Here is a 22853-nt window from a genome sequence, read left to right on the forward strand (position 1 = left end):
AGTGTCTGCGTTGGCCCGGAAGTCATGTTAGTCTATGGCAACACCGTATTTTAAAACAATTACCGTATTTTTACAATACGCATCTGTGCTCTTCCGAATACCCCAAAGCAGGAAGTCACCGCAAGCGCACGTTACTTCCTGCTTGGCTGGTGGCTGAACAGGGTGTTCCCTGAAGGCCTGTTTCTGGCGGAGGGATGCCGTGCGACAGAAGCAACGCACCGCATCGCTAATGCTGGTTTACAGTGTGAAACCAGCCCTAAACTTTACAAAAATTTAACATCTCAAATGTTATAAAAGAAATAGAACGATTATTATTATTATTATTTTTTTTTGCAGTACAAAAGGGCACAAATACAGCACTACCCAACCATACCAGTTTCCTGTCCGTGCATTGTTTTAGGGGGACTGGGTGATGTTACAGTCTGAAGAAGAAATAATTGCTATTATCTTCAAAATGAAAGTAGCACAAATCTTAATTTTTGCAGCACAAATGGGCACAAACGCAGAATTTGTAAACAAAATGAAATTTTTATTTGTGCTGCTTATAGGGGGACAACTTCATGGAGATCTGCCAGTTACAGTATGTGAGATATGGTCACGCTTTTGATATGAATGTTCTCTTCTACAGATGGACAGTACATTAGGGACACGTCAGAGAGACATCTGAGGTCAGGAAGAATGGATCCCTCTAATCCTTCTGAACGATCGCATTCCACAAGAGATTCATCTGGCTCAGAGAACTCTTCCAGTCACAGAACTTCCGATGCATTAGAAGCCGATAAGAGATTTTCTTGCTCTGAATGTGATAAATGTTTTAGGGATGAGTCACTTTTTATTTTACACCAGAAAGTGCATAAAGGGGAGCGCCCTTTTTCATGTTCAGAGTGTGGGAAAGGTTTCATTTTCAAGTCCCACCTCCTTAGACACGAGAAGAGTCACACAGGCGAACGTCTGTTTTCGTGTTCGGACTGCGGGAAAGGTTTCATACACAAGGAACATCTCTACAGACACCAGAGGCATCATGAAAGTGACCGCCCTTTTTCCTGTTCAGAGTGTGGGAAAGGTTTCCTTGATAAAACAGAGCTCGTTGCACACCAGAGATCTCACACAGGCGAGCGTCCCTTTTCATGCTTAACATGCGGAAAAGATTACATCCGTAAGGCACATCTTCGTAAGCACCAAAGAAGCCACAGTGCCGAGCACCGCTTCTCATGTTCAGAGTGTGGGAAATCCTTCATGCATCAACGGGACCTTCTTAGTCACCACAGAAGTCACACAGGCGAGTGTCCTTTTGTCTGTACAGAATGTGGAAAAGGTTTCAGGGAAAAGGGGACCCTTCTTAGGCACCAAAGAAGTCACACTGGCGAGAGGCGGTTTTCCTGTTTGGAGTGTGGGAAAAGCTTCATTCAGAAAGGACACCTTCTTACACACCAGAGACGTCACACAGGTGACAGTCCCTTTACCTGTGCAGAGTGTGGGAAAGGTTTCTTCCAGAAACAATACCTCCTTAAGCATCAGCGTACCCACACAGACAAATCTACAACAGTCACTCTGTAGGATGCCAGCAGGTGCTCTTGTTTTCTGGAACATGTCAGTGATCACTGCTTCTCCAATATCATTAATCAGTATACAATATGTAGTCAGTGGTAACTGTGTGTCTTATAAAATGCCAGTGGTCAATTTTATGTAGCATATGATTAGTCATTTCATGGAAGATACACAGTCACTTTGTATCCTGTATCATGGCAGTGGTCACTCAGTCTGCTGTAAATCATTATCTACTGTAGAATTTCAACATCCACTCTATATATCTTGTAATGTGGCAGTGATACAGTCTACTGTACAATATCAATATTCACTATGGCAGCGGCTACTCAGTCTGCTGTACAATATCAGTAGTCACCATGGCAGCAGTTACTCAGTCTGCTGTAAAATATTATTGCTTACTCTGTGGACTATCTCTGTGCCACTCTGTAGAATATCTGCAGTCAGTTTGTATCCTACAGCATGTAAATGGTCACTCCAAGTCTATCAGGATAACAGTTGCCACCTGTCCCATGATAAATATCACTGCTTATTCGTAACATTGCTTAATTGCTAGTTCCAGTGTCATACTCCCCACCCCGATGTATGTCCCGTGCTGAACCCTGATCCAGAGGTCTCACAACGTTGCCATCCATGGACCTCCTCGCTTCTTTAGGAAGGCACAGGCACCATGTTTACGCTTGTCTCAAAGTCTGTTATCCGGTTTGTGTGAGGCTAGCTACAGACTTTTGATTCAGGTAGCGTTTTTTTTTTCAGTTTGTCACCTACAGCTGGGTTATTTAAAGACTGCTCAGACAGCACTAAGGCCCCATTCACACTTGAGCGTTTTGCCAGTGATTTCGGGAAAACCGCTGAAGCACTAGCACTTTTTAAAGCGCTAGTGCAATAATACCCTATGGGCCCATTGCTTTAATCGACAGCGATTAACGCAAATCGCCAAACGCAAACTTGTAGCCTGCACCATTTTCAGGCGATTTTCCGGCGATCGAGTTTAGTGCTATAGAAGCACTAATCGCGATCACGAAAAAAATCGCCAAGTGTGAATGGGGATTTTTTTTCGCGTTAAACGCCAAAAAGCGCCTGAGCAAATCGCTAGCATTTTGCATTTTCCATGTGTGAATGGGCCCTTAGACCAGTGATCTGCAAACTTGGCTCTCAAGTCACAACCCATCACAACCTTGTGGGACGCTCTGGTGACTACTTAGATTTCACTCTCTGGGGGACCCTACACACAGTAGTCCTTTTGTGCCAGGATCAACAGAACCCTGACGTTTGTCCCATCCAGATCTGACCGGAGGGGATATATTACTATAGAGAGAACTCTTAAAATGTTCCCATAAGAACACATGATTTCTGGTTATGCTTCCTTTTACAGTTTGGCGCTCCTTCCCTGCATCTTTCCACATATCCTGAAGCATTTCCGACTATGTTCTGTTCTTTAGCTTTCTCCACCAATCGCCTGGCGTTCCTGTGTACCTTCTGGATATCCCGCCCACCTCCCAGCATTCCGTCCACATTCTCATTATTTTCTCCATAATGAGAAGTGAACAGGGGTACTCAACAATATTCTAATAATTCTAGCTTGTATGGAAATGTAATGCAGTTTTTATGCAATTTAGAATTAGGCCAAATCTGCAAGGAGTTCATTTAAATGTCCTAATTCCAAGCGGCATACAATTTGCATGAAATTTGCATACAAGCTGAGATTATTAGCACCTCATTGACCATTTCTGCTAATTGTGTGTCAGCTAATGAAACGTGGCGTTTAAGAGCTTGGTACACACCTTTAATTTTAATTGGCCATTTTTACCACCTCGATGTACTTTAAGAGTCAACAGATTTTGAATACTATGAGCAGATTGTGTTGGTAAAGTCTCATACTACATGGAAGTGGCGAAATTGGTCAGTGATTGGCTAATCAAAATGAAAGGTGTGTACCAGGCTTAAAAAGCCACAAGAAGTTATTCCAGGGTCATACTAATAGTAGAAACCATGGGAGACCAATTTATAAGAAAGTGAATTTTCAATAAAATTACTTTGTGGCACATACCAAAAGAAAGAGTCTCTTATTTCTAAAAATTAGTCTCAAAGTCTCTGTGTCGCAATGTAAGGATGGAGCGGAGTGTAAGCTTGGTAGCCGCTGAGATAAGATAGCGGGGGTAAAGCTGACATTCGTTGTGGGAGTTGTATACCTTTACAGTACTGCATCCCTGTTGCTGTACCGGGATTCTCAATATCGGGGGTTGGTGAAGGTGGCCAACTGTTCTTCTACCAAGTGAAGCCAACACATAGAAGCCCCGACCACACTGTAGAAATGCTATGTTTTAGTCTAAGCCTTCGTCTAAACTATATATATATATATATATATATATATATATATATATATATATATATATATATATATATATATATATATATACACACACACACATACTGTATATAAACCGTGTTTCCCCAAAAATAAGACCGTGTCTTATAGTAATTTTTGCACCAAAACTTGTTAGGGCTTATTTTCAGGGGATGTCTTATATATCTATGAACACACAAGTTCCTTTGCTGTGTGTCCTGCCTTCCCCACCTCTTGTGTGCCTGTGCCTCCCTTTTACCTTTAGTGTCCTCCTGGTATCCCCCTCTATCCCGTCTTCCTGTGTCCCCCTATGTCATTCCGGTATCCACCATGTCCTCCTGGTGCTCCTGTGTCTTCCAAAGTCCCCTTGCATTCTCCTCTTACCCCCAAGATCCATGCAGTGATGTCCCATGGCCTCTGATGTCCCCCTGCATCCTTTTCCCCCAGCTCCATGCCGCTGTGTCCCAGAGGTTCAACCTATGGGGGCTAATCACTGAAGCATGCTTGAAATTCCTGCTAGGCCTTACTTTCGGGAGAGGTCTTAATTTCAGGGAAACGGTAATATTATATATATATATATATATATATATATATATATATATATATATATATATATATATATATATATATATATATATATATATATATATATATATAATTTTTTTTACAAAATCGAATAATCTTCGAGGCGCCTCTTACATCCCAGTGTAAACATGGATCCTGATTGTCACTGGATATCACACTGTGAAAGGGACAAAACTACTTCCTCACCCAGATGAGTCAAGATGGATAGAGCTAAAGACCACTCCTATGGCAAAGATAAAAGGGGCTAGTTTCAATCCCAACTGAACTTAAAATCAGAATTCATATGTCTCCAGCCTCTTCACATTTTTCTCCTAGGAGATCGTTTTTACATTCTCATTTAAATTAACTTTTCAGCACTTTACAATTGAAAAAGTACCTAAAAGTAGATGAAAAGGTACTATCAGAATTATTCTGAGTATTTTGTTGCCTGCTGGTGGTTTAAAAGGCATTTTATGACGAGGTGTGAAAGTATCAACTTGGAGAAAAAGTGAATTGTATATGAGCCAGGGGCCCCACATGCAATTTACTTTTTCTCCTAGGAGATCATTTTCATCTTCTCTTTAAATAATTTCCATAGTACTTTTTCAGCAACTTTTTGTTACTTTTTCAGTTGAGAAGAGCTGGAAAGGTATTTTAGAGTATTTTCTTGCTTGCTGGTGGTTTAAAATACATTTTATTGACAAGTTTAAAAAAGTCACCTAGGAGAAAACTTATTCAGTTGACTTTTTTTCTCTAAGTTTTTCTCCTAGATGATATTTTCACACCTTATCAATAAAATGCATTTTAAGCCACCAGCAAGCAAGAAAATATTCAGAATAATGTTGTCAGTACTTTTTCAATTGCTGACAAGTTATTAAACAGAATATAAAAAGATATAATTGAATAAGGAACATGGTACTTATTCAATAAACTTTTCCCTTAAGTTTTCTCTCAGCAGAAAAATAACTGGGAGGGAGAAGGCACCCCCAAAAATAGGTGATAGTGGATGAACGGTATATCTATATTATGTGGCTAAAAATAACAAAAAAAATATGAATAATAAAAATGGCTGCCTTACCTCAAAGGAAAGGACAAAGCCAATTTCAAACAAAAGATTTATTATTCATCAGACGCTATAAACGATAACGCGTTTCGCGGACCACAGCCCGCTTCCTCAGATCAAATACAAAGCAGTGTCTTTATACTGTAGACCGTAAGTTCAGAGCGCATAAACGTGTTATCGTTTATAATGTCTGATAAATAATAAATCTTTTGTTTGAAATTGGCTTTGTCCCTTCCTTTGAGGTAAGCCATTTTTAGTATTTGTTTTTTTTTTTTGCAATTTTTAGTTACATAATATAGATATACCGTTCATCCATCACCACCTATTTTTGGGGTGCCCTCTCCCTCCCAGTTGTTATGTCACGGCCCACCAACAGCTTTTGAAGGTGAGTCTAGTGCTCAATTTCTGAACTATTGCTTTTTTCTGGAGTGCAACCTACATATCTGATGACTAAAGAACCCGAGTGAGGATGGGATTTCTTCACCTGCCTTCACACTGTGGTTGCTGGTCGTGCAACCCACACTTGTGAGTATTCTTTTGCTCTTTAAGACTACATGATCAGCACTTGACATACTACACCATAAGGGGCTCCTGGGCCTCGATTCATAAAGCATTACCGCATGCGGTGATGCTGAAAACAGCAGACTTTCCTGCCCACTTACCGACCAGGGAGATAAATGACCGACTTGGCTGAAGTTACCTCCAACATGTCAGTAAATTGTCAGCAATAGAGATGTAGTGAACGGTTCGCTGGTGAACGGTTCCAGGCGAACATTGGGGGTTTGCGTTCGCCTGCGCCAGGTGAACCTTTGCGGAAGTTCGATTCGCCCCATAATGCACTATGAGGGTCAACTTTGACCCTCTGCATCACAGTCAGCCGGCACATTGTAGCCATTCAGGCTACAGTAAGCCCTGGAGCCCCACCCCCCCCTTATATAAGGCAGGGTCCGGCGGCCATTACACTCACTCGTGTGCCTGCTATTAGACAGACTAGGGCGAGCTGCTGCAGACTTGTTCTTCTAGGGACAGATTAGTTAGGTTCTTGGCTGCTTAGTTTGCTCCTGGCTGATTGTTATTGCTTTTATAGCACCCTAGCTCTTTTCAGAGCTCATCCTGTACTTTATTTTTTTTACTGTGTGTCAAACTGACAATTTTGTTGCATGCACAGCCTTGCTAATTGATAGTGTGTGTGTGTGCCACTGCCAGCAGCCCAGCACATTCAGTGACTTACTACCTGTGTGTGTGACAGGGAGCTGCACATTGTACTACCCAGTACTGCATATACCCCAGTACCTGTTGTGTTTACTTAACCCACCTCATCACTGCACATAACTACCTGTTGTGTTGAGTGAACCCAGCTCACTGCATATACCTACTACCTGTTGTGTTGAGTGAACCCAGCTCACTGCATATACCTACTACCTGTTGTGTTTACTTAACCCACCTTATCACTGCACATAATTACCTGTTGTGTTGAGTGAACCCAGCTCACTGCATATACCTACTACCTTTTGTGTTGAGTGAACCCACCTCATCACTGCACATAACTACCTGTTGTGTTGAGTGAACCCAGCTCACTGCATATACCTACTACCTGTTGTGTTGAGTGAACCCAGCTCACTGCATATACCTACTACCTGTTGTGTTGAGTGAACCCAGCTCACTGCATATACCTACTACCTGTTGTGTTGAGTGAACCCAGCTCACTGCATATACCTACTACCTGTTGTGTTTACTTAACCCACCTTATCACTGCACATAATTACCTGTTGTGTTGAGTGAACCCAGCTCACTGCATATACCTACTACCTGTTGTGTTGAGTGAACCCACCTCATCACTGCACATAACTACCTGTTGTGTTGAGTGAACCCAGCTCACTGCATATACCTACTACCTGTTGTGTTGAGTGAACCCAGCTCACTGCATATACCTACTACCTGTTGTGTTGACTTAACCCACCTCGTCATCACTGCATATACCTAGCTTTGTGTTGAGTGAACCCAGCTCACTGCATCCTACTACCTGTTGTGTTGAGTGAACCCACCTCACTGCATCCTAGTACCTTTACTGTTCAGTGAACCCAGCTCACTGCATCCTACTACCTGTTGTGTTGAGTGAACCCAGCTCACTGCATCATACTACCTGTTGTGTTGAGTGAACCCACCTCACTGCATCCAAGTACCTTTACTGTTCAGTGAACCCAGCTCACTGCATATACCTAGCATCCCCCCGAGATGGACAAAATGGACAAACCAGGAAGAGGTAGAGGCAGACCCAGAGGAATGCCACCAGCCACCGGCAGGTCTGTGCGAGGTGGTGTTGCTGTGATTTCGTGCGGACCTGGCCCAAAATACAGTGCTCAGAAGAAGGCATGTGCCATCACTTCCCAAAATCGTGAGGAGGTGATTGAGTATTTAACACAGAACACCTCATCTCCCGCAGCCACCAGCGCTACAACAAGCACCACATCCGCTGCATTTGACACTTCGCAGGAGTTATTTGGTGGTGGTGAAATCACCGATTCACAGCCACTACTGCAACAACAAGAAGAAGGCGCAGGTACACCACCTCCTACGTCTGAGTTAGGTGGCGATAGTATGGACGTAACGTGTGAGGAGGGGGCTGATGAAACACCTGAAGTTGGTGCAGTTGAGGAGGTGTCTGAGGAAAGTGCAGCTGGCCAGGAGGATTATGATGACGATTATACGGATACCACATATGTTCCTGGTAGAGGAGATGACCAGGGGGGCAGTTCAGAGTAGGAGTCAGAGAGGACTAGGAGGAGACGACTCCATGATAGAAGCAGAGGGAGCTCGTCCTCAGAAACAGCTGGGGGCAGTGTCCGGCGCCATGTATCGCCAGCTATGGCCAGACAGCCAACATGCCCTTCATCGTCAGCTGCTGCTGCCACCGTAGCACCATCAGCCCAGGGGGGCTCAGCGGTTTGGAAATTTTTTCACGTGTGTGTCTCAGATCGGAGCAAAGCCATCTGTTGTCTCTGCCAGCAAAAATTGAGCCGTGGAAAGGCCAACTCTCACGTAGGGACAAGTGCCTTACGAAGGCACCTGGAGAGAAGGCACAAACAGCTATGGCAAGAACACCTGAGGAAAAGCAGCACCCCTCAAAAGACAAGCCGTGGAGAACAACCGCGGCAGCCGTCACAGGGGGCTTCTGCTGCTCCACGTTCCCGTGGTATTGTTCGTGGCTGGGGGGAGGAAGAATGGATACACTTTCAAACAATTTAAAAATACAACCATCTAAAGTTTCAAACAATTTAAAAATACAACCATCTAAAGTTTCAAACAATTTAAAAATACAACCATCTACATTTTCAAACAATTTCAAAAAAGGGCAAAAAAACTTGCCCTTCGTCAAACATTCTTGGCAAATGCTTTTGACTTGGTTTGTCTTCCGCTGGGTCAAGGGTCCATCTGACCACAGATGCCTGGTCTGCAAAGCACGGTCAGGGCAGCTACAGCATGGGTCTCAGCAGGCTCCCACTTCGGGCCGGAATCCAACCTTCATTCCCCGCGGTAACAATGGCAGACTTGCCCTCCATAACGGATTCCCGTTAAAAGGATTTAAAGTTGATTCATTACAATTAGGGCCTCAAAGTCCTGTATTGCATGCCTGCCTGCTGCCCTCCTTGGATGTGCAGTGGTAGCCGTTGCTCAGGCTCCACACCGGATTCCATCCCTCATTCCCCGGCCATTACCCGTGGTCACTCACAAATGGCAGACTTGCCCGCCTCCATATGATTCTCGTGAAAGGAATGTGGTGTCATCTTTGCCCGCCATAACGGATTCCCGTTAAAGGATTTAAAGTTGATTCATGACAATTAGGGCCGCAAAAGGTCCTCCTGAGTCCTGTATTGTTATTTTTGGTCACTACCTCAGGGCGGGCGTGCATGCCTGCCTGCCGCCCTCCTTGCCTGGATGTGCAGTGGTAGCCGTTGTTCAGGCTCCATACCGGATTCAAACCCCTCATTCCCCGGCCATTACCCGGGGTCACTCACAAATGGCAGACTTGCCCGCCTCCATATGATTCTCGTGAAAGGAATGTCATCTTTGCCCGCCATAACTGGTTCTCGTTAAAGGATTTAAAGTACATTCATTTCAAATACACAGCAGGGCCTCGAAAGTCCTCCTCCTGTATTGTTATTTTTGGTCACTACCTCGGGGCGGGTGGGCGTGCATGCCTGCCTGCTGCCCTCCTTGGATGTGTAGTGGTAGCCGTTGCTCAGGCTCCACACCGGATTCAAACCCCTCATTCCCCGGCCATTACCCGGGGTCACAATGGCAGACTTGCCCGCCTCCACAGGATTCTCATTGTAGCGGTACTGAACAAGTACACAGCAAGTAGAAAATGTAATTTAAAAACAAAAAACGTAAGCTTTTTAACAATGCCATGGAAAGTTGAGAAGGAAGTCACACATTACCTGACATCACTGAGTGAGGAAGAGTAATCTCGCCATGTTGCGCAGTAGTCCAGCATGGCCGTCACTACACAAACAGCTGTTTGCGGTGCGTTACACAGTGAGTTTGGTGTGTCAGTGTGAAGCAGTACTCTAATTACACTCCCTGATTGATGTATACCCATGCAAGATGTTTGAAAGCACGTTAGGCCTGCAATTTAGCATTCAATGTGATTTCTGCCCTTAAAACGCTGCTTTGCGTCACATCCAGATTTTTCCCCGGGACTTTTGGCATGTATCCCACTCCACCATGCCCCCCTCCAGGTGTTAGACCCCTTGAAACATCTTTTCCATCACTTTTGTGGCCAGCATAATTTTTTCTATTTTTCAAAGTTCGCCTCCCCATTGAAGTCTATTGCGGTTCGCTAACTTTTCCACGAACCGAACCTTCCGCGGAAGTTCGCGAACCCGGTTCGCGAACCGAAAATCGGCGGTTCGCGACATCTCTAGTCAGCAAATGTCAATTCATAAAGCATTCAACAAGCGGTAAGCCTGACGATAGTTACCGACACCTCTGGTGAGGCGTTAACAATGCAAAGTGCAGGGAGCTGAAGTCTGTGCGAGTCATCTGTGCAGGCAGGGAAAGTCTGTGTGAGTCGTCTGTGCGAGTCATCTGTGCAGGCAGGGAAAGTCTGTGTGAGTCGTCTGTGCAGGGCAAAAGAGCAATATCGCCACACTGCTCTACTCTACCGCTCAATGGGCTGCGGTAATTTACCGACCTTCAACTGCAGCTGGGGAAATCTTTATGAATTAGCACACAGACCGGGAAAATACCGAGTGCTGTATTTTTCCGACAAGGTTTTTTTTATCGCACTGTTTTTTATGAATCAAGGCCCTGGTGTCTTTGTGTTTTTTCCTGTTTCCCTAGGAAGTCTGTTGAATCACACACTCTCCTCTCAGCAGAAACTTTCTCATCTTTTGTAGAACATAAATGAAGATGTAATACAAAATAGGTAAGAAAAGTAATTTCAAACCTAAAAGATTTGTGACATCTTATTTCAAATAACCTTTTGTTTGCTGAGGAATGAAATGTATGTTATTGATAAATCTCAGGAGAAAGGTTCATTGAATTGGGGCCATGATTTCTGCTGTGAAGCAGGGAATCTGGGAAATGTACCCTGGGATCCATTATTCTTCCTGCTTGGGGTATCATATTGTCACTTCCAGGGGTGGATGAGCCACAAGGTAACTGTCTCAGGCATTGAGGGAAAGTCCGGCAATAGGGAGTTTTCAAAGAAGTGCCTCACCTAGCCAGCGATGCATTACATCTTCCTCACCTCAGCCACTTAGCATCCTATCTCCAGCAGTTTCTCTTGTCATGTGACCCACTGACACGCATAGGCAGGTTTCATGTTGAGGAAAATGAAAGATGCCCCGCTGAAGTCTGGAGAGGTGAGGAACTTCTCCAGACATTCTCCTTCACTTGCAGCTCTGCATGGAAAGTGGGGGGCTACCTCTGGCTACTTAATTATGGAGCCCCTCTAGCTACCAAATACTGGGGGGCAACTCTGGATACCCATACTAGGGGGACACGTCTTGCTCCCTATACTGGGGTACACCTCTGGCAATCTGTACTGAGGGGGCGCCTCTGCTTATACTGGTGCAAAAATTCTGGCTGCATATTCTGGGGGTACACTTTTGACTGTACTGTAAATCTATCTACTACTGGGGGCAACCTAGTACTTTCTGGGGAAGCACTTCTGGCTACCTAATACTGGAGGGTAGCACTGGTTACATAGTACATGCGGAACATCTCTGGCTACATATACTGGGGGGCACCTCTGGCTATGTGGAGTTGGGTTAGACCTCTGGCTTTCTATTGGAAATCTACCACCTCAGCCTGTCGGCCCCCCAGGTCATGTGTACCCCCCCCCCCCCGTACAAGCTGTGGGGTCATGTGATACAGGTACCCAGCAGCAATGAAGAGAAGACACAGGACGAGGCACGCAAGTGACCAGGTCAGCCTGCAACACACTACACTCTGGGAGGGGTGCACATTACATGGGGGGGGGGGAGGGATCGGCCGGGGGTCCATTGTTCATCAGGAAAAATTACCAAAGGTTACAGTCAGAGGAATTAATTGTAATGCCGGTGTTTCCTTTAGGGGTCCACAATCACGATATAGATTTTACTATACACGGTCCTTAAATCACACTTGAACTGAGGGATATGGAGGCTGCCATATTTATTTCCTTTTAAACAATGCACATTACCTCTGCCTCTAAAACTTGTATCCATAGACCCTGAACAAGCATGCAGGTCAAGATTAGCTGTATGCTTGTTTCAGGTGAGTGATTCAGACACTACTACTGCAGCCAGAGATCAGCAGGACTGCCAGGAAACTGGTATTGTTTAAAAAGAAATTATTTTTGGCTGTATCCATATATCTCCCCCTTTGGGTGTCCTAAAAGAGGTCAAAGACATTGATTTATATTAGCAAAAATCTCTGGACGTCCTTTTGATGTCTAAATGTGCAAAACTGTGTAGGATATAAAAGTCTGAAGAAGTATTTATTAATATAATGAAATCTATTTGTATGTTCTAAAGTCAGTGAATAAAATGTGTCATCCTAATTGAAAACTCCCTCATGATATTTAGAGACAGACAGAGAGGAGACTAGGAAGCTTCCACTGTAGTAATAAACACTGTAACCCCCATTATCACAGATCCTCCTGTGACTGAAAGAAAAGGAAGTTGTGTTGTACAGACAGGAAAAGGTGTGGCTTGAAGACAGGAAGTTATAGGAGAGGAAGAAGAGAACATTGTAGAAACTGGCAACAGAAGAGGTAATACAATAACACATTTATATTTATACCTATTTGTTATTATATCTGCTAGCAAGCATCTGCCTGATGTGGCACAGTAGCTGTTTGAGAAAACATGCTTAGCTGAGGGGAGGAAATGTGTGAGATACAGATAAAGCTGAATAGTGACGTATAATAAATTATGACCATACTCAGGACATTGTCAGCATTTAGCCTAGCAGTTCCCCTTTTCAGATCCTTGGTACCCCTCTTCCCAGTTGGCTACCCCACTTAACTCTCTGTTTTCTGTCTGCTCCCTTCTTCATCCCCAGACACCCCACTGCCCTCTTGGTCCCTGCCCTCTAGTGATGGGTCGTTCGCGAACGAGGCGGCTCTTTGCTGTGAACGACAAGAGCCGGCTCTCAGTTTTAAAAGAACCGATGCCTCAGTCGCCCCACACAGCTCTGCTTTGCTCTGTAATAAAGGGCGCTGGGGCATGCTGGGAGATGTAGTCCTGCTCTTGCAGCTTGTAGGAGTGTATGGGGCGGAGCAGAGCAGTAGCAGGAGGGCTTGCCCCAGTCAGAGAAGCAGTCTGGAATTGTCATGGAGATGGGGGCGGGGCTTTTACTCCGATCCTGAGTGGTGTCCAGTGATATTTAATGAAGAGCCAATTCAGAGCCGGCTCTTTAATGGGAGCCGATTCAGAAGAGCCGACTCTCTGAGAAGAGCCGGAATTCCCATCACTACTGCCCTCTGTTCCCCTTTTCCTGGGCACACTACTCTTATAGCGTCTTTGCACCACAGGAGCTTACACTACTTTGTTCACCAAAGTCACACACTATTATTATAATTCATCTATATAGCTCTGACATATTCCACAGTGCTGTACACAGTTCACCGATCCCTTCATATCAGTCTCTGCACCACAGGAGCTTACACTCTAAAGTTCCTTGCCACAGTAACTCACTATTATTATTACTACACATTTATATAGCTCTTACATATTCCACAGCGAAGTATACATTTAAAAAAGTCGCAAGTTAATTTAGGCGCAACATTAAATAACAATATGAATAACAATACTGGTAAATAACAATTTAGGCACATTGTTAAATAACAATAACACCAATTTATTGCGGTAATACATTATCTGTAAATTTACAGATAGTCTACATAACCTGCCTATAACCTAACCTCTCCCTACTCTCACACAGAACCCTCCTCTGGTGGTGCCTAACCTTAAAGGACTACTGTAGGGGGAAAAAAGACTTGAACTTACCCGGGGCTTCTAATGGTCCCCCACAGATGTCACGCGCCCACGCAGCCAGTCATCGATGTTCTGGTCACCGCCTCCGGTTTACTTTTGGAATTTCCGACTTAGTGACATGTGACATGATGAGATAGACATGTGTATGTACAGTAATACAGTAAATAACTATGCTGTGTTCCTTTTTTCCTTTCTCTGTCTGAAAGAGTTAAATATCGGGTATGGTAGGACTCAGTCCTGTCTCAGACAGGAAGTGAATACAGCGTGACTCTCACTGATAAGAAATTCCAACTATAAAACACTTTCCTAGCAGAAAATGGCTTTTGAGAGCAAGAAAGAGGTAAAAAGGGGAATATCTTATCAGTGAGGGTCACACTGTAGTCACTTCCTGTCTGAGTCAGGACTGAGTCAGCCACTTACATACCATTAGAAGCCCCGGGTAAGTTCTACTCTTTTCCCCCCTACACCCTACAGTAGTCCTTTAAGACCCCCCAATCCCCGCTAACAAGAATATGATAAATAACAATTTAATCGCAGCTGCCCGCTAAATAGCATAACGGCTAACAATAATACAATAAATCAGGGCTGTGGAGTGGGTACAAAAATCCACCGACTCCGACTCCTCAGTTTAGGATTCCACCGACTCCTCTAATTTGCATATTACAATCTTGCTGATTGAAAGTATGTAACATGAAATTCGTCTCTTAACCTCCTGAGCGGTCTGGACGAGCTCAGCTCGTCCATCACCGCCGGAGGCTGCTGCTCAGGCCCTGCTGGGCCGATTTTGATCAAATAAAAAGCAGCACACGCAGCCGGCACTTTGCCAGCCGCGTGTGCTGCCTGATCGCCGCCGCTCTGCAGCGATCCGCCGCGAGGAGCGGCGAAAGAGGGTCCCCCCCAGCCGCCCGAGCCCTGCGCAGCCGGAACAAATAGTTCCGGCCAGCGCTAAGGGCTGGATCGGAGGCGGCTGACGTCCATGACGTCACTCCGCTCGTCGCCATGGCGACGAGGTAAGCGAAACACAGAAGGCCGCTCATTGCGGCCTTCCGTGTTACTTCTGGCCGCCGGAGGCGATCAGAAGAACGCATCCGGAGCGCCCTCTAGTGGGCTTTCATGCAGCCAACTTTCAGTTGGCTGCATGAAATAGGTTTTTTTTTATTAAAAAAAAACCCTCCCGCAGCCGCCCTGGCGATCTTAATAGAACGCCAGGGAGGTTAACTGCCAACGCTTAGGAATTTTAAAAGACAACTGAAGTGAGAAGGATATGTAGACTGCAATATGTATTCCCTTTAGTCATAGACTAACTAGTCCTTGGTAAGAGTACTTGTAAAAGGTACAGACTGGAACAAAGAACATCTATCAAGCCCTAGGAAATGTAACTGTGGGTACATGTAAGAGTGATGTGCAGGTACTCTGCAGGAGAATGAGTAGATTCTTTCTCTATCACACATTCTTCATGCACAATCTGAACCAGGTTTATGGGTGATAGACAACACCTCTGTGTTCAATGTGCACAACATTCTCAGTGGATTCCCTGCAGCTCTGTGGGGAGTGCATATGTACAGTATAGTACTACTGTGTAACAAAGTAAACCTGAGACAGATGAAATAAAGTTTTATACATACCTGGGGCTTCCTCCACTGATTGGCCTGAAGGGGGCTGGAGGAAGCCCCAGGTATGTATAAAACTTTTCTTTTCATCCGTCTCAGGTACCCTTTAATTTTTTTAGTCACCAAACCAAATTTTAACAACTTATCAAATTATTTGATTTCATGAGCAAAGAGTCAATACAATTTAATGAGCAAATACATTTGCATAAATCAGCATCAACACAGAATTATTTCCATCTCATTCACCATCTCTATTAGTGACACGGCTACACATCAGGCTTTATTCTTACAGCATAGATGTTATTTAGTATATATAAGACATTCCTGTGTACACATCATATATACTATACAGTCACAATCAGATATGTATATCTGACTTTTAAAATACGTATTTTTGTGGACTAAGCACAGCTATTACTGTGTATATAAATTATTTATGATGACTATTATCTGAGAAATAGAACATTTTATCACATTTTCTATTTTAATTACAGTTTAAATTCATTAGGAGTTGGAGTCGGTGCATTTTTTCCCAACTCCAGGCACCCAAAATTGCTCCGACTCCACGACTCCGACTCCACAGCCCTGCAATAAATAATTTAATTGCAGCAGCCCGCTAAATACCATAACGGCTATAAATATTACGATAAATAACAATTGTTCCCATTTTTGGTTGCGACTCTATTAACTGCTCCTCTGTACAGAGATCATTGATCCCCTCCCATCGCTCTCTTCACCACAAGAGCTTGACCTCTAATGTCTCCCATTGCTAGTGCTGTGTAGCCAGTGTTCATTTCCTCCATGCTTCAGCCAAAATCCTAGAACCCAGATCATTTTTATGTTTATTACACCTCTACAGAAGGAAGTTCCTATAAAGATCACACAACCAAATAACATCACTCAGTATGGATGAGGACTGGAGTAACATGAATGAGAGGATATTGGACCTCACCCTGGAGATCATATGTCTGCTGACTGGAGAGGTGAGAATTCTGGGAGGTCACATGACATCACTTATCTCCATTAGTAAAACACACACCTCACCAAAGAGATGAGTAAGATTCCGGTCATGTATAAAGTGATTGTTACTGTGTATGTTTCTGCACAGAATTATAAAATAGTGAAGAAGAAATCTGGTGAAATATTGACACCCATTAGCCATCTCCATGACCGATTTCCCATCAGAGAGGCTCAATCTCACTACTTGATCCCAGAAAGAAACAATTATAAGATCTTGGACATCATACAGAAGATGATGGAGCTGCTGGCAAGAGAGGTGAGCAGTGCTGGGAATTATGGGACATTATCCAATAACAGTAAGGGGCGTGTCTGGATGGTGATATATCATTGTGATTGTCAGGTTCCTATAAGGTGTCAGGATGTCGCTGTCTATTTCTCCATTGAGGAGTGGCAGTATATAGAAGGACACAAGGACCTCTACAAGAACATCATAATGGAGAATCAGCAGCCCCTCACATCACCGGGTAAGAGGAGACTTTCAGTACGAAATGAAGAAGGTAATTTTGTTGCAGCGCCTGGTAATTTGGGTGCTGCCATAGACCACAATGTTAATTGCAGCTATAGCAGTGCCCGGTGTATAATTTGGGCACAGGACTTATAGCCAGTAGGGAATTGGGGGCAGGAAGGGTCCAGTACTGCTAGACATAGGGTAGCAGATTATTTATTTTATTTTTTCAAAGCGCCAACACTGGACATTGTTAAGGTTACAGACAATATTTAGGGGTGACATACAGCAATAAGACAATACAGGTGAACATGCAAACCAGATCACGCAGCACAGTATGAGTACAAGGTAATGCTTAGTCACTGGATGGGAGTTTGGAAATTAGGCAAGTCGAGTTTATTCAAGAGTTGACTCAGATCTATAGGATGGGTGTACGGTAATGGAGGTGCGAACAGATGGGAGACACAGGGAGCAGGACCCTGTCGAAGGCTTACAGTCTAGAGGGTGAGGTAGGGACACAAAAGGTAGGGTACCAGAGTTCAGCCTTGGGTTTAGAGCAGTGTTCCCCAACCCAGTCCTCAGGGCCCACCAATAGTGCATGTTTTGCAGGAAGCCACACACAATCACAGGTGGGGTAATTAGTGTCTCAGCAGAGCTGATTATCCACCCCTGTGAATTTCCACAAAACATGCACTGTTGGTGGGCCTTCAGGACAGGGTTGGGGAACACTGGTTTAGAGCACTTGCGAGGGGGATAGGCCAGAGTGAAAAGGTGCATTTTGAGGGCCTTCATGAAGATGTTGAACGAGGGGGAAACCCTAATAGGGAGGAGGTAGGGAGTTCCATAGTGTTGGAGCAGCTCTTGAGAAGTCCTGGAGGCGTGCATGGGATTGGGTAATGCAGGGGGCAGTCAGGCGAAGTTCATTGGTGGCGGGGAGTGGACGACTAGGTGTGTGCCTCTGAATAAAATTGGAAATGTAGATTGGGAAGGTTTTGTGTACAGATTTGTAGGCCAGACACAGTATCTTAAATCTGATTCTGGACTGGATAGGAAGCCAGTGGAGGGATTAACAGAGGGGAGCCGCCGTGGTGGAGCAACGGGAGGAGTAGATAATTCTGGCTGCTGCATTTATGGTGGACTGCAGTGGGGCAATTAGGGTCTTAGGGAGACCAGACAGAAGGGCATTGCAGTAGTTACGGTAGGAAATTATGAGGGCATGGATGAGAAGTTTGGTAGACAGAGGTCAGGAAAGGGCAGATCTTGCAGATGTTACAGAGGTGGAAGTTGCAGGACTTTGTGAGGTTTTGGATTTGGGGGGTGAAGGAGAGTGCGGAGTCCATGGTGACTCCCAGACAGTGGGCTTGAGAGGTAGGGCGAATGGTAGTGTGGTTAACAGTGACATTCACATCTGGGAGGGTCAGAGATGGCCGGGTTGGGAAAATCATAAATTCCCTTTTGTCCAGGTTTAGTTTCAGGAACCTAGCGACATCCAGCAGGAGATGGCTGATAGGCAGCAGGAGACCTTGTCCATGGTAGTGGTGTATAGGGTGTGGAGGTAGATCTGGGTGTCATCTGCATACAAATGATAGTTGAAACCCATGGAGGAAATAACCTTGCCAATGGAGGATGTGTATAGGGAGAACAGTAGGGGGCCAAGGACAGAGCCTTGGGGGACTCCCACCAAGAGGTGGTTGGGAGTGGATGAGGACTCATTGAAGGAGGTTGTAATGGAGTGGTTGGAAAGGTGGGAAGAGAGCCAGGCCAGGGCGAGGTCATGAATGCCCATGGACTGGAGGAGTAGGGGATGGTCCATCAAAAACTGCTGAAAGGTCAAGGAGGAGGAGAATGGAGTATTTGCCTTCAGCTTTAGCCAAGGTCATTGACTACTTTGGTGAGAGCTGTTTCAGTTGAGCGGGCAGGCCAAAATCCAGATTGCTGTGGGATTGCAGTGGGTCTAGCAGGGAGTTGGTATTGAGGTACTGGGTCAGGCATTTAGGTACCAAACACTCAAGGAGTTTTAAGGCAAAGGGGAGTAGGGAGATAGGGCGTTAGTTGGAGGGTAGTGAGGGGTCGAGATAGGTCAGTGTTAGGAGTAGGTAGGAGGGATAGTGTGAGAAGTATGAAAATAAAGTCAGATTGCCCATAGGAAAAATATATATGAAAGATTGTTCAACATCACAAATATAAAAAAAACCCACAATAAAAACAAGTTGTCCCCAGAAAAGTGCTCTTCTCTATACTATGGCCAGGTTAGCCACAGCCACAATCATCCACACACTCCGTGCAACTGCAGGATCTATTCTCTCTCAATGGAAATCTTGGAATTGTCGGTGAATGAACAGCAAATCATTGCCAATTGACTGAGATCAGTTTAGTTCAGAACCTGTTTTGCCACAATAGGGTTATTCCTGGGCATAGTGTCCTTATCCCACAAGGCAAGAAGCGGCAGCAGAAGCAATAGTCAAGCCATGCATGAAGCATGAAGCTTGCAGGAAAGCATGTAAGTTATACAGCCAGTACTACAAACTGTCGTCCCAAGTAATACGCAGAAAAGTATTAACATGCAATGGAGCCCTAGGCAACAAAGCAGTTTGTGCCCAGTGCTGATGATCACCTGGCTTTAAAAAAAAAAATGATTTGGTTGGGGCTAGCATTCGCCAGGCCCCTAGACTCTCTCCAGGCCCTAGGCAACTGCCTAGATTTACCTTATGGATGATCCGGCTCTGGGTATAGGTGAAAACAATCACTGGGAACCCAGGCTTACCACTTCTTACCCCCACTTATGGAGTTCTTTAGGTCCACCATCAGGCAAGATCAGGCCGTGGTTTACAGAAACGCTATGTCCTGGCGCCGCTTCCACACATGCACAGACAGGCTTATCCCAGGAGGACACATCTCCCCATGCGTCACCTTGCTTACGTGTTGCGTTTGAGAAGTAGGTTATGTAAAGTCGTAGTAGACTATCGGCAATACTGCCAATATTCAATTAGCGTCTTCACCAAGTGCCAAATGGTCCCATTTATGTGTAGAGAGGATCTACCTGGATCCCAGTTATTTTATAGATGAATAAATAGAAACAATGTATTCAATCGGTGTGTGTTTCCTACAGATGGATCCAGTAACAGAAACCCACCAGAGAGATGTACAGGTCCTCATTATTCCCAGGATCGTCCACAGGAAGATCCCACCATCCCCCACCATTATCAGGTAGAAGAATGTACACCAAGCACTGATGGTTAAATTAGTTTCTTAAATCATTAATAATATTTTTGTTATAAATTCAGAATGGAAGTCTGTGCACTTTTAACGTGGTTATTAAGGAAGAGGTGGAAGAGGAGGAGGGAGCAGGCAGTGTGATGGAGGAGGCGGAACTTTCAGGAGGACACAAAAATCTCTATAGTGACTTTAAGATTGAATCATCCATCCACACAAACCCACCAGAGAAAAGCACAGGTCCGTTTTATTACCAGGATTATCTAGAAGTTCACAATCGTGCACAACAATATCAGGTAGCTGGAACTATAACTCCAACAGTGATTGCAAACTTTATGCTTCTTCTATATTCTTCTACAGAGTCTTGGTTCTTTAATTTTGATGTGTGAAATGTATTTTCTTCTATGATTTTGTGGATTTAGGCTGAAGAACTGTCTGATATGAAACATGAGGTTAAAGAAGAAGAAGAAGAGGAGACAGAAGTGACGGGTGGCCGGCAGTGTATGGAGGAGGGGGACATGATGGTGACCAGTGAATTAGGAATGCCAGTTGCAGGTGAAAAAATAACCTTACCTGACCTACTTTATGCTGACAATTATATCCTCCCTGTGTTTTCATTAGATTTAAGTAGATTTGTCTAATCATACAGTTATTTAGCTTGAAATTTGTTCCTTGTAATTATAAAATGTAGGTCTCTAGATTTAAATTGTATACCGTATTCCGCGCTGTATAAGATGCTCCAGAATATAAGACGCACCCAGGTTTAGAGGACAAAAACCAGGGAAAAATATATATACTTAACCTGGTGCGTCCATATTCCAGGGGCGCCTTATACATGTTATCCCCCAAATGGTGTCTGCCCATGTGTCCTGTGTGACCCTTCTCCTCCATGTGTCCTGTCTCCTCATGTGTCCTGACTGCCCCTTCTCCTCATATGTCCTTCTGTGTCCTGTCTCCCTAGTATCCATCTCCTTATGTGGCCTGTCTCCCTAGTGTCCTGTCTCCTTATGTGTCCTGTCTCCTTATGTGTCATTATGTGTCCCCCACCCCACCCCCCTCGTGCCACAGCTTTCCCCATCTAATCACTTCCTGCCCCCCACCATGCTTGCGTCTCCCCGGGTCCCCCCCTCGCATGTCTCGCTATCCCCATTGTTTACATTCCCCCAGTGTCAGCAGCGGCAGCTTACTAGATCCATGCCGCTGCAAGGACTGCAGACACGCAGCTTCTCCATCTGTTTCCTCTACTAAGCGGCTACTGATGACGCAATCAGTACAAGCCGCAAAGTAGAGGAAACAGATGGAGAAGCCGGGTGTCTGCAGTCCTCGCGGCGGCATGGATCTGGTAAGCCGCCGCTGCTGACACTGGGGGAAATGTATACAATGGGGATAGCGAGACATGTGGTGGGGGGGACCGGTGGAGACGCGCGCATGGCGGGGGGCAAGAAGTGATTAGATGGGGACAGCAGTGGCATGCGAGGGGAGGCCAGGCACAGCTGGGACACAGACAGGGAATCCGCAATGGCGGTGTGTCAGCGGTTAATATCGGCGGGCGTTCACAAGTTGGGGATTCTCTGCCTTTGCCATATAAGGAGAAAAAGTGCGTCTTATACGGCGGAAAATACGGTAATTCCACACAGTGTTCTGTCTGCTGTGTCCAACAGACATACCTCTTATTATTATAGACCGTGCAGTTTCAAGGATAAAAAGAGATACTGTACACCATATGAAAGGCCCATCTCCATTCCTCAGTATAACATCATAGTACCACCAAATGAGGAGGGGATACTGTACACCATATGAAAGGCCCATCTCCATTCCTCAGTATAACATCATAGTAGCAACAAATGAGGAGGAGATACTGTACAGCATATGAAAGGTCCATCCCCATTCCTTAGTATAACATCATAGTACCAACAAATGGGGAGGAGATACTGTACACCATATGAAAGGCCCATCTCCATTCCTCAGTATAACATCATAGTACCACCAAATGAGGAGGGGATACTGTACACCATATGAAAGGCCCATCTCCATTCCTCAGTATAACATCATAGTAGCAACAAATGAGGAGGAGATACTGTACAGCATATGAAAGGTCCATCCCCATTCCTTAGTATAACATCATAGTACCAACAAATGAGGAGGAGATACTGTGCACCATATGAAAGGCCCATCTCCATTCCTCAGTATAACATCATGGTACCAACAAATGAGGAGGATATACTGTACACCATATGAAAGGTCCATCCCCATTCCTTAGTATAACATCATAGTACCAACAAATGGGGAGGAGATACTGTACACCATATGAAAGGCCCATCTCCATTCCTCAGTATAACATCATAGTACCAACAAATGAGGAGGAGATACTGTACACCACATGAAAGGTCCATCTCCATTCCTCAGTATAACATCATAGCACCAACAAATGAGGAGGAGATACTGTACACCATATGAAAGGCCCATCTCCATCCCTCAGTATATCATAGTACCAACAAATGTGGAGGAGATACTGTACACCATATAAGAGGCCCATCTCCATTCCTCAGTATAACATCAT

The 22853-nt window shown here is 44.8% G+C and overlaps 1 protein-coding gene and 1 long non-coding RNA gene across 3 annotated transcripts in view; one reads left to right on the top strand and one right to left on the bottom strand.

Moving 5' to 3' along the window:
• Window positions 1–22853, bottom strand: part of LOC137534983 (uncharacterized) — a 125974-nt gene that overhangs the window by 89065 nt on the left and 14056 nt on the right. The window lies entirely within an intron of this gene.
• LOC137534975 (zinc finger protein 585A-like) overlaps window positions 1–22853 on the top strand; it is a 109544-nt gene that overhangs the window by 8516 nt on the left and 78175 nt on the right. Inside the window, exons 5-7 of the mRNA XM_068256728.1 lie at window positions 20190–20287; window positions 20365–20589; window positions 20716–20745. Of these exons, the coding sequence (XP_068112829.1) occupies window positions 20190–20287; window positions 20365–20589; window positions 20716–20745 (353 nt within the window). The remainder of the gene's footprint in view (window positions 1–20189; window positions 20288–20364; window positions 20590–20715; window positions 20746–22853) is intronic.

Source organism: Hyperolius riggenbachi, chromosome 10 (assembly GCF_040937935.1).
Source record: "Hyperolius riggenbachi isolate aHypRig1 chromosome 10, aHypRig1.pri, whole genome shotgun sequence".
NCBI classification, from domain to species: domain Eukaryota; kingdom Metazoa; phylum Chordata; class Amphibia; order Anura; family Hyperoliidae; genus Hyperolius; species Hyperolius riggenbachi.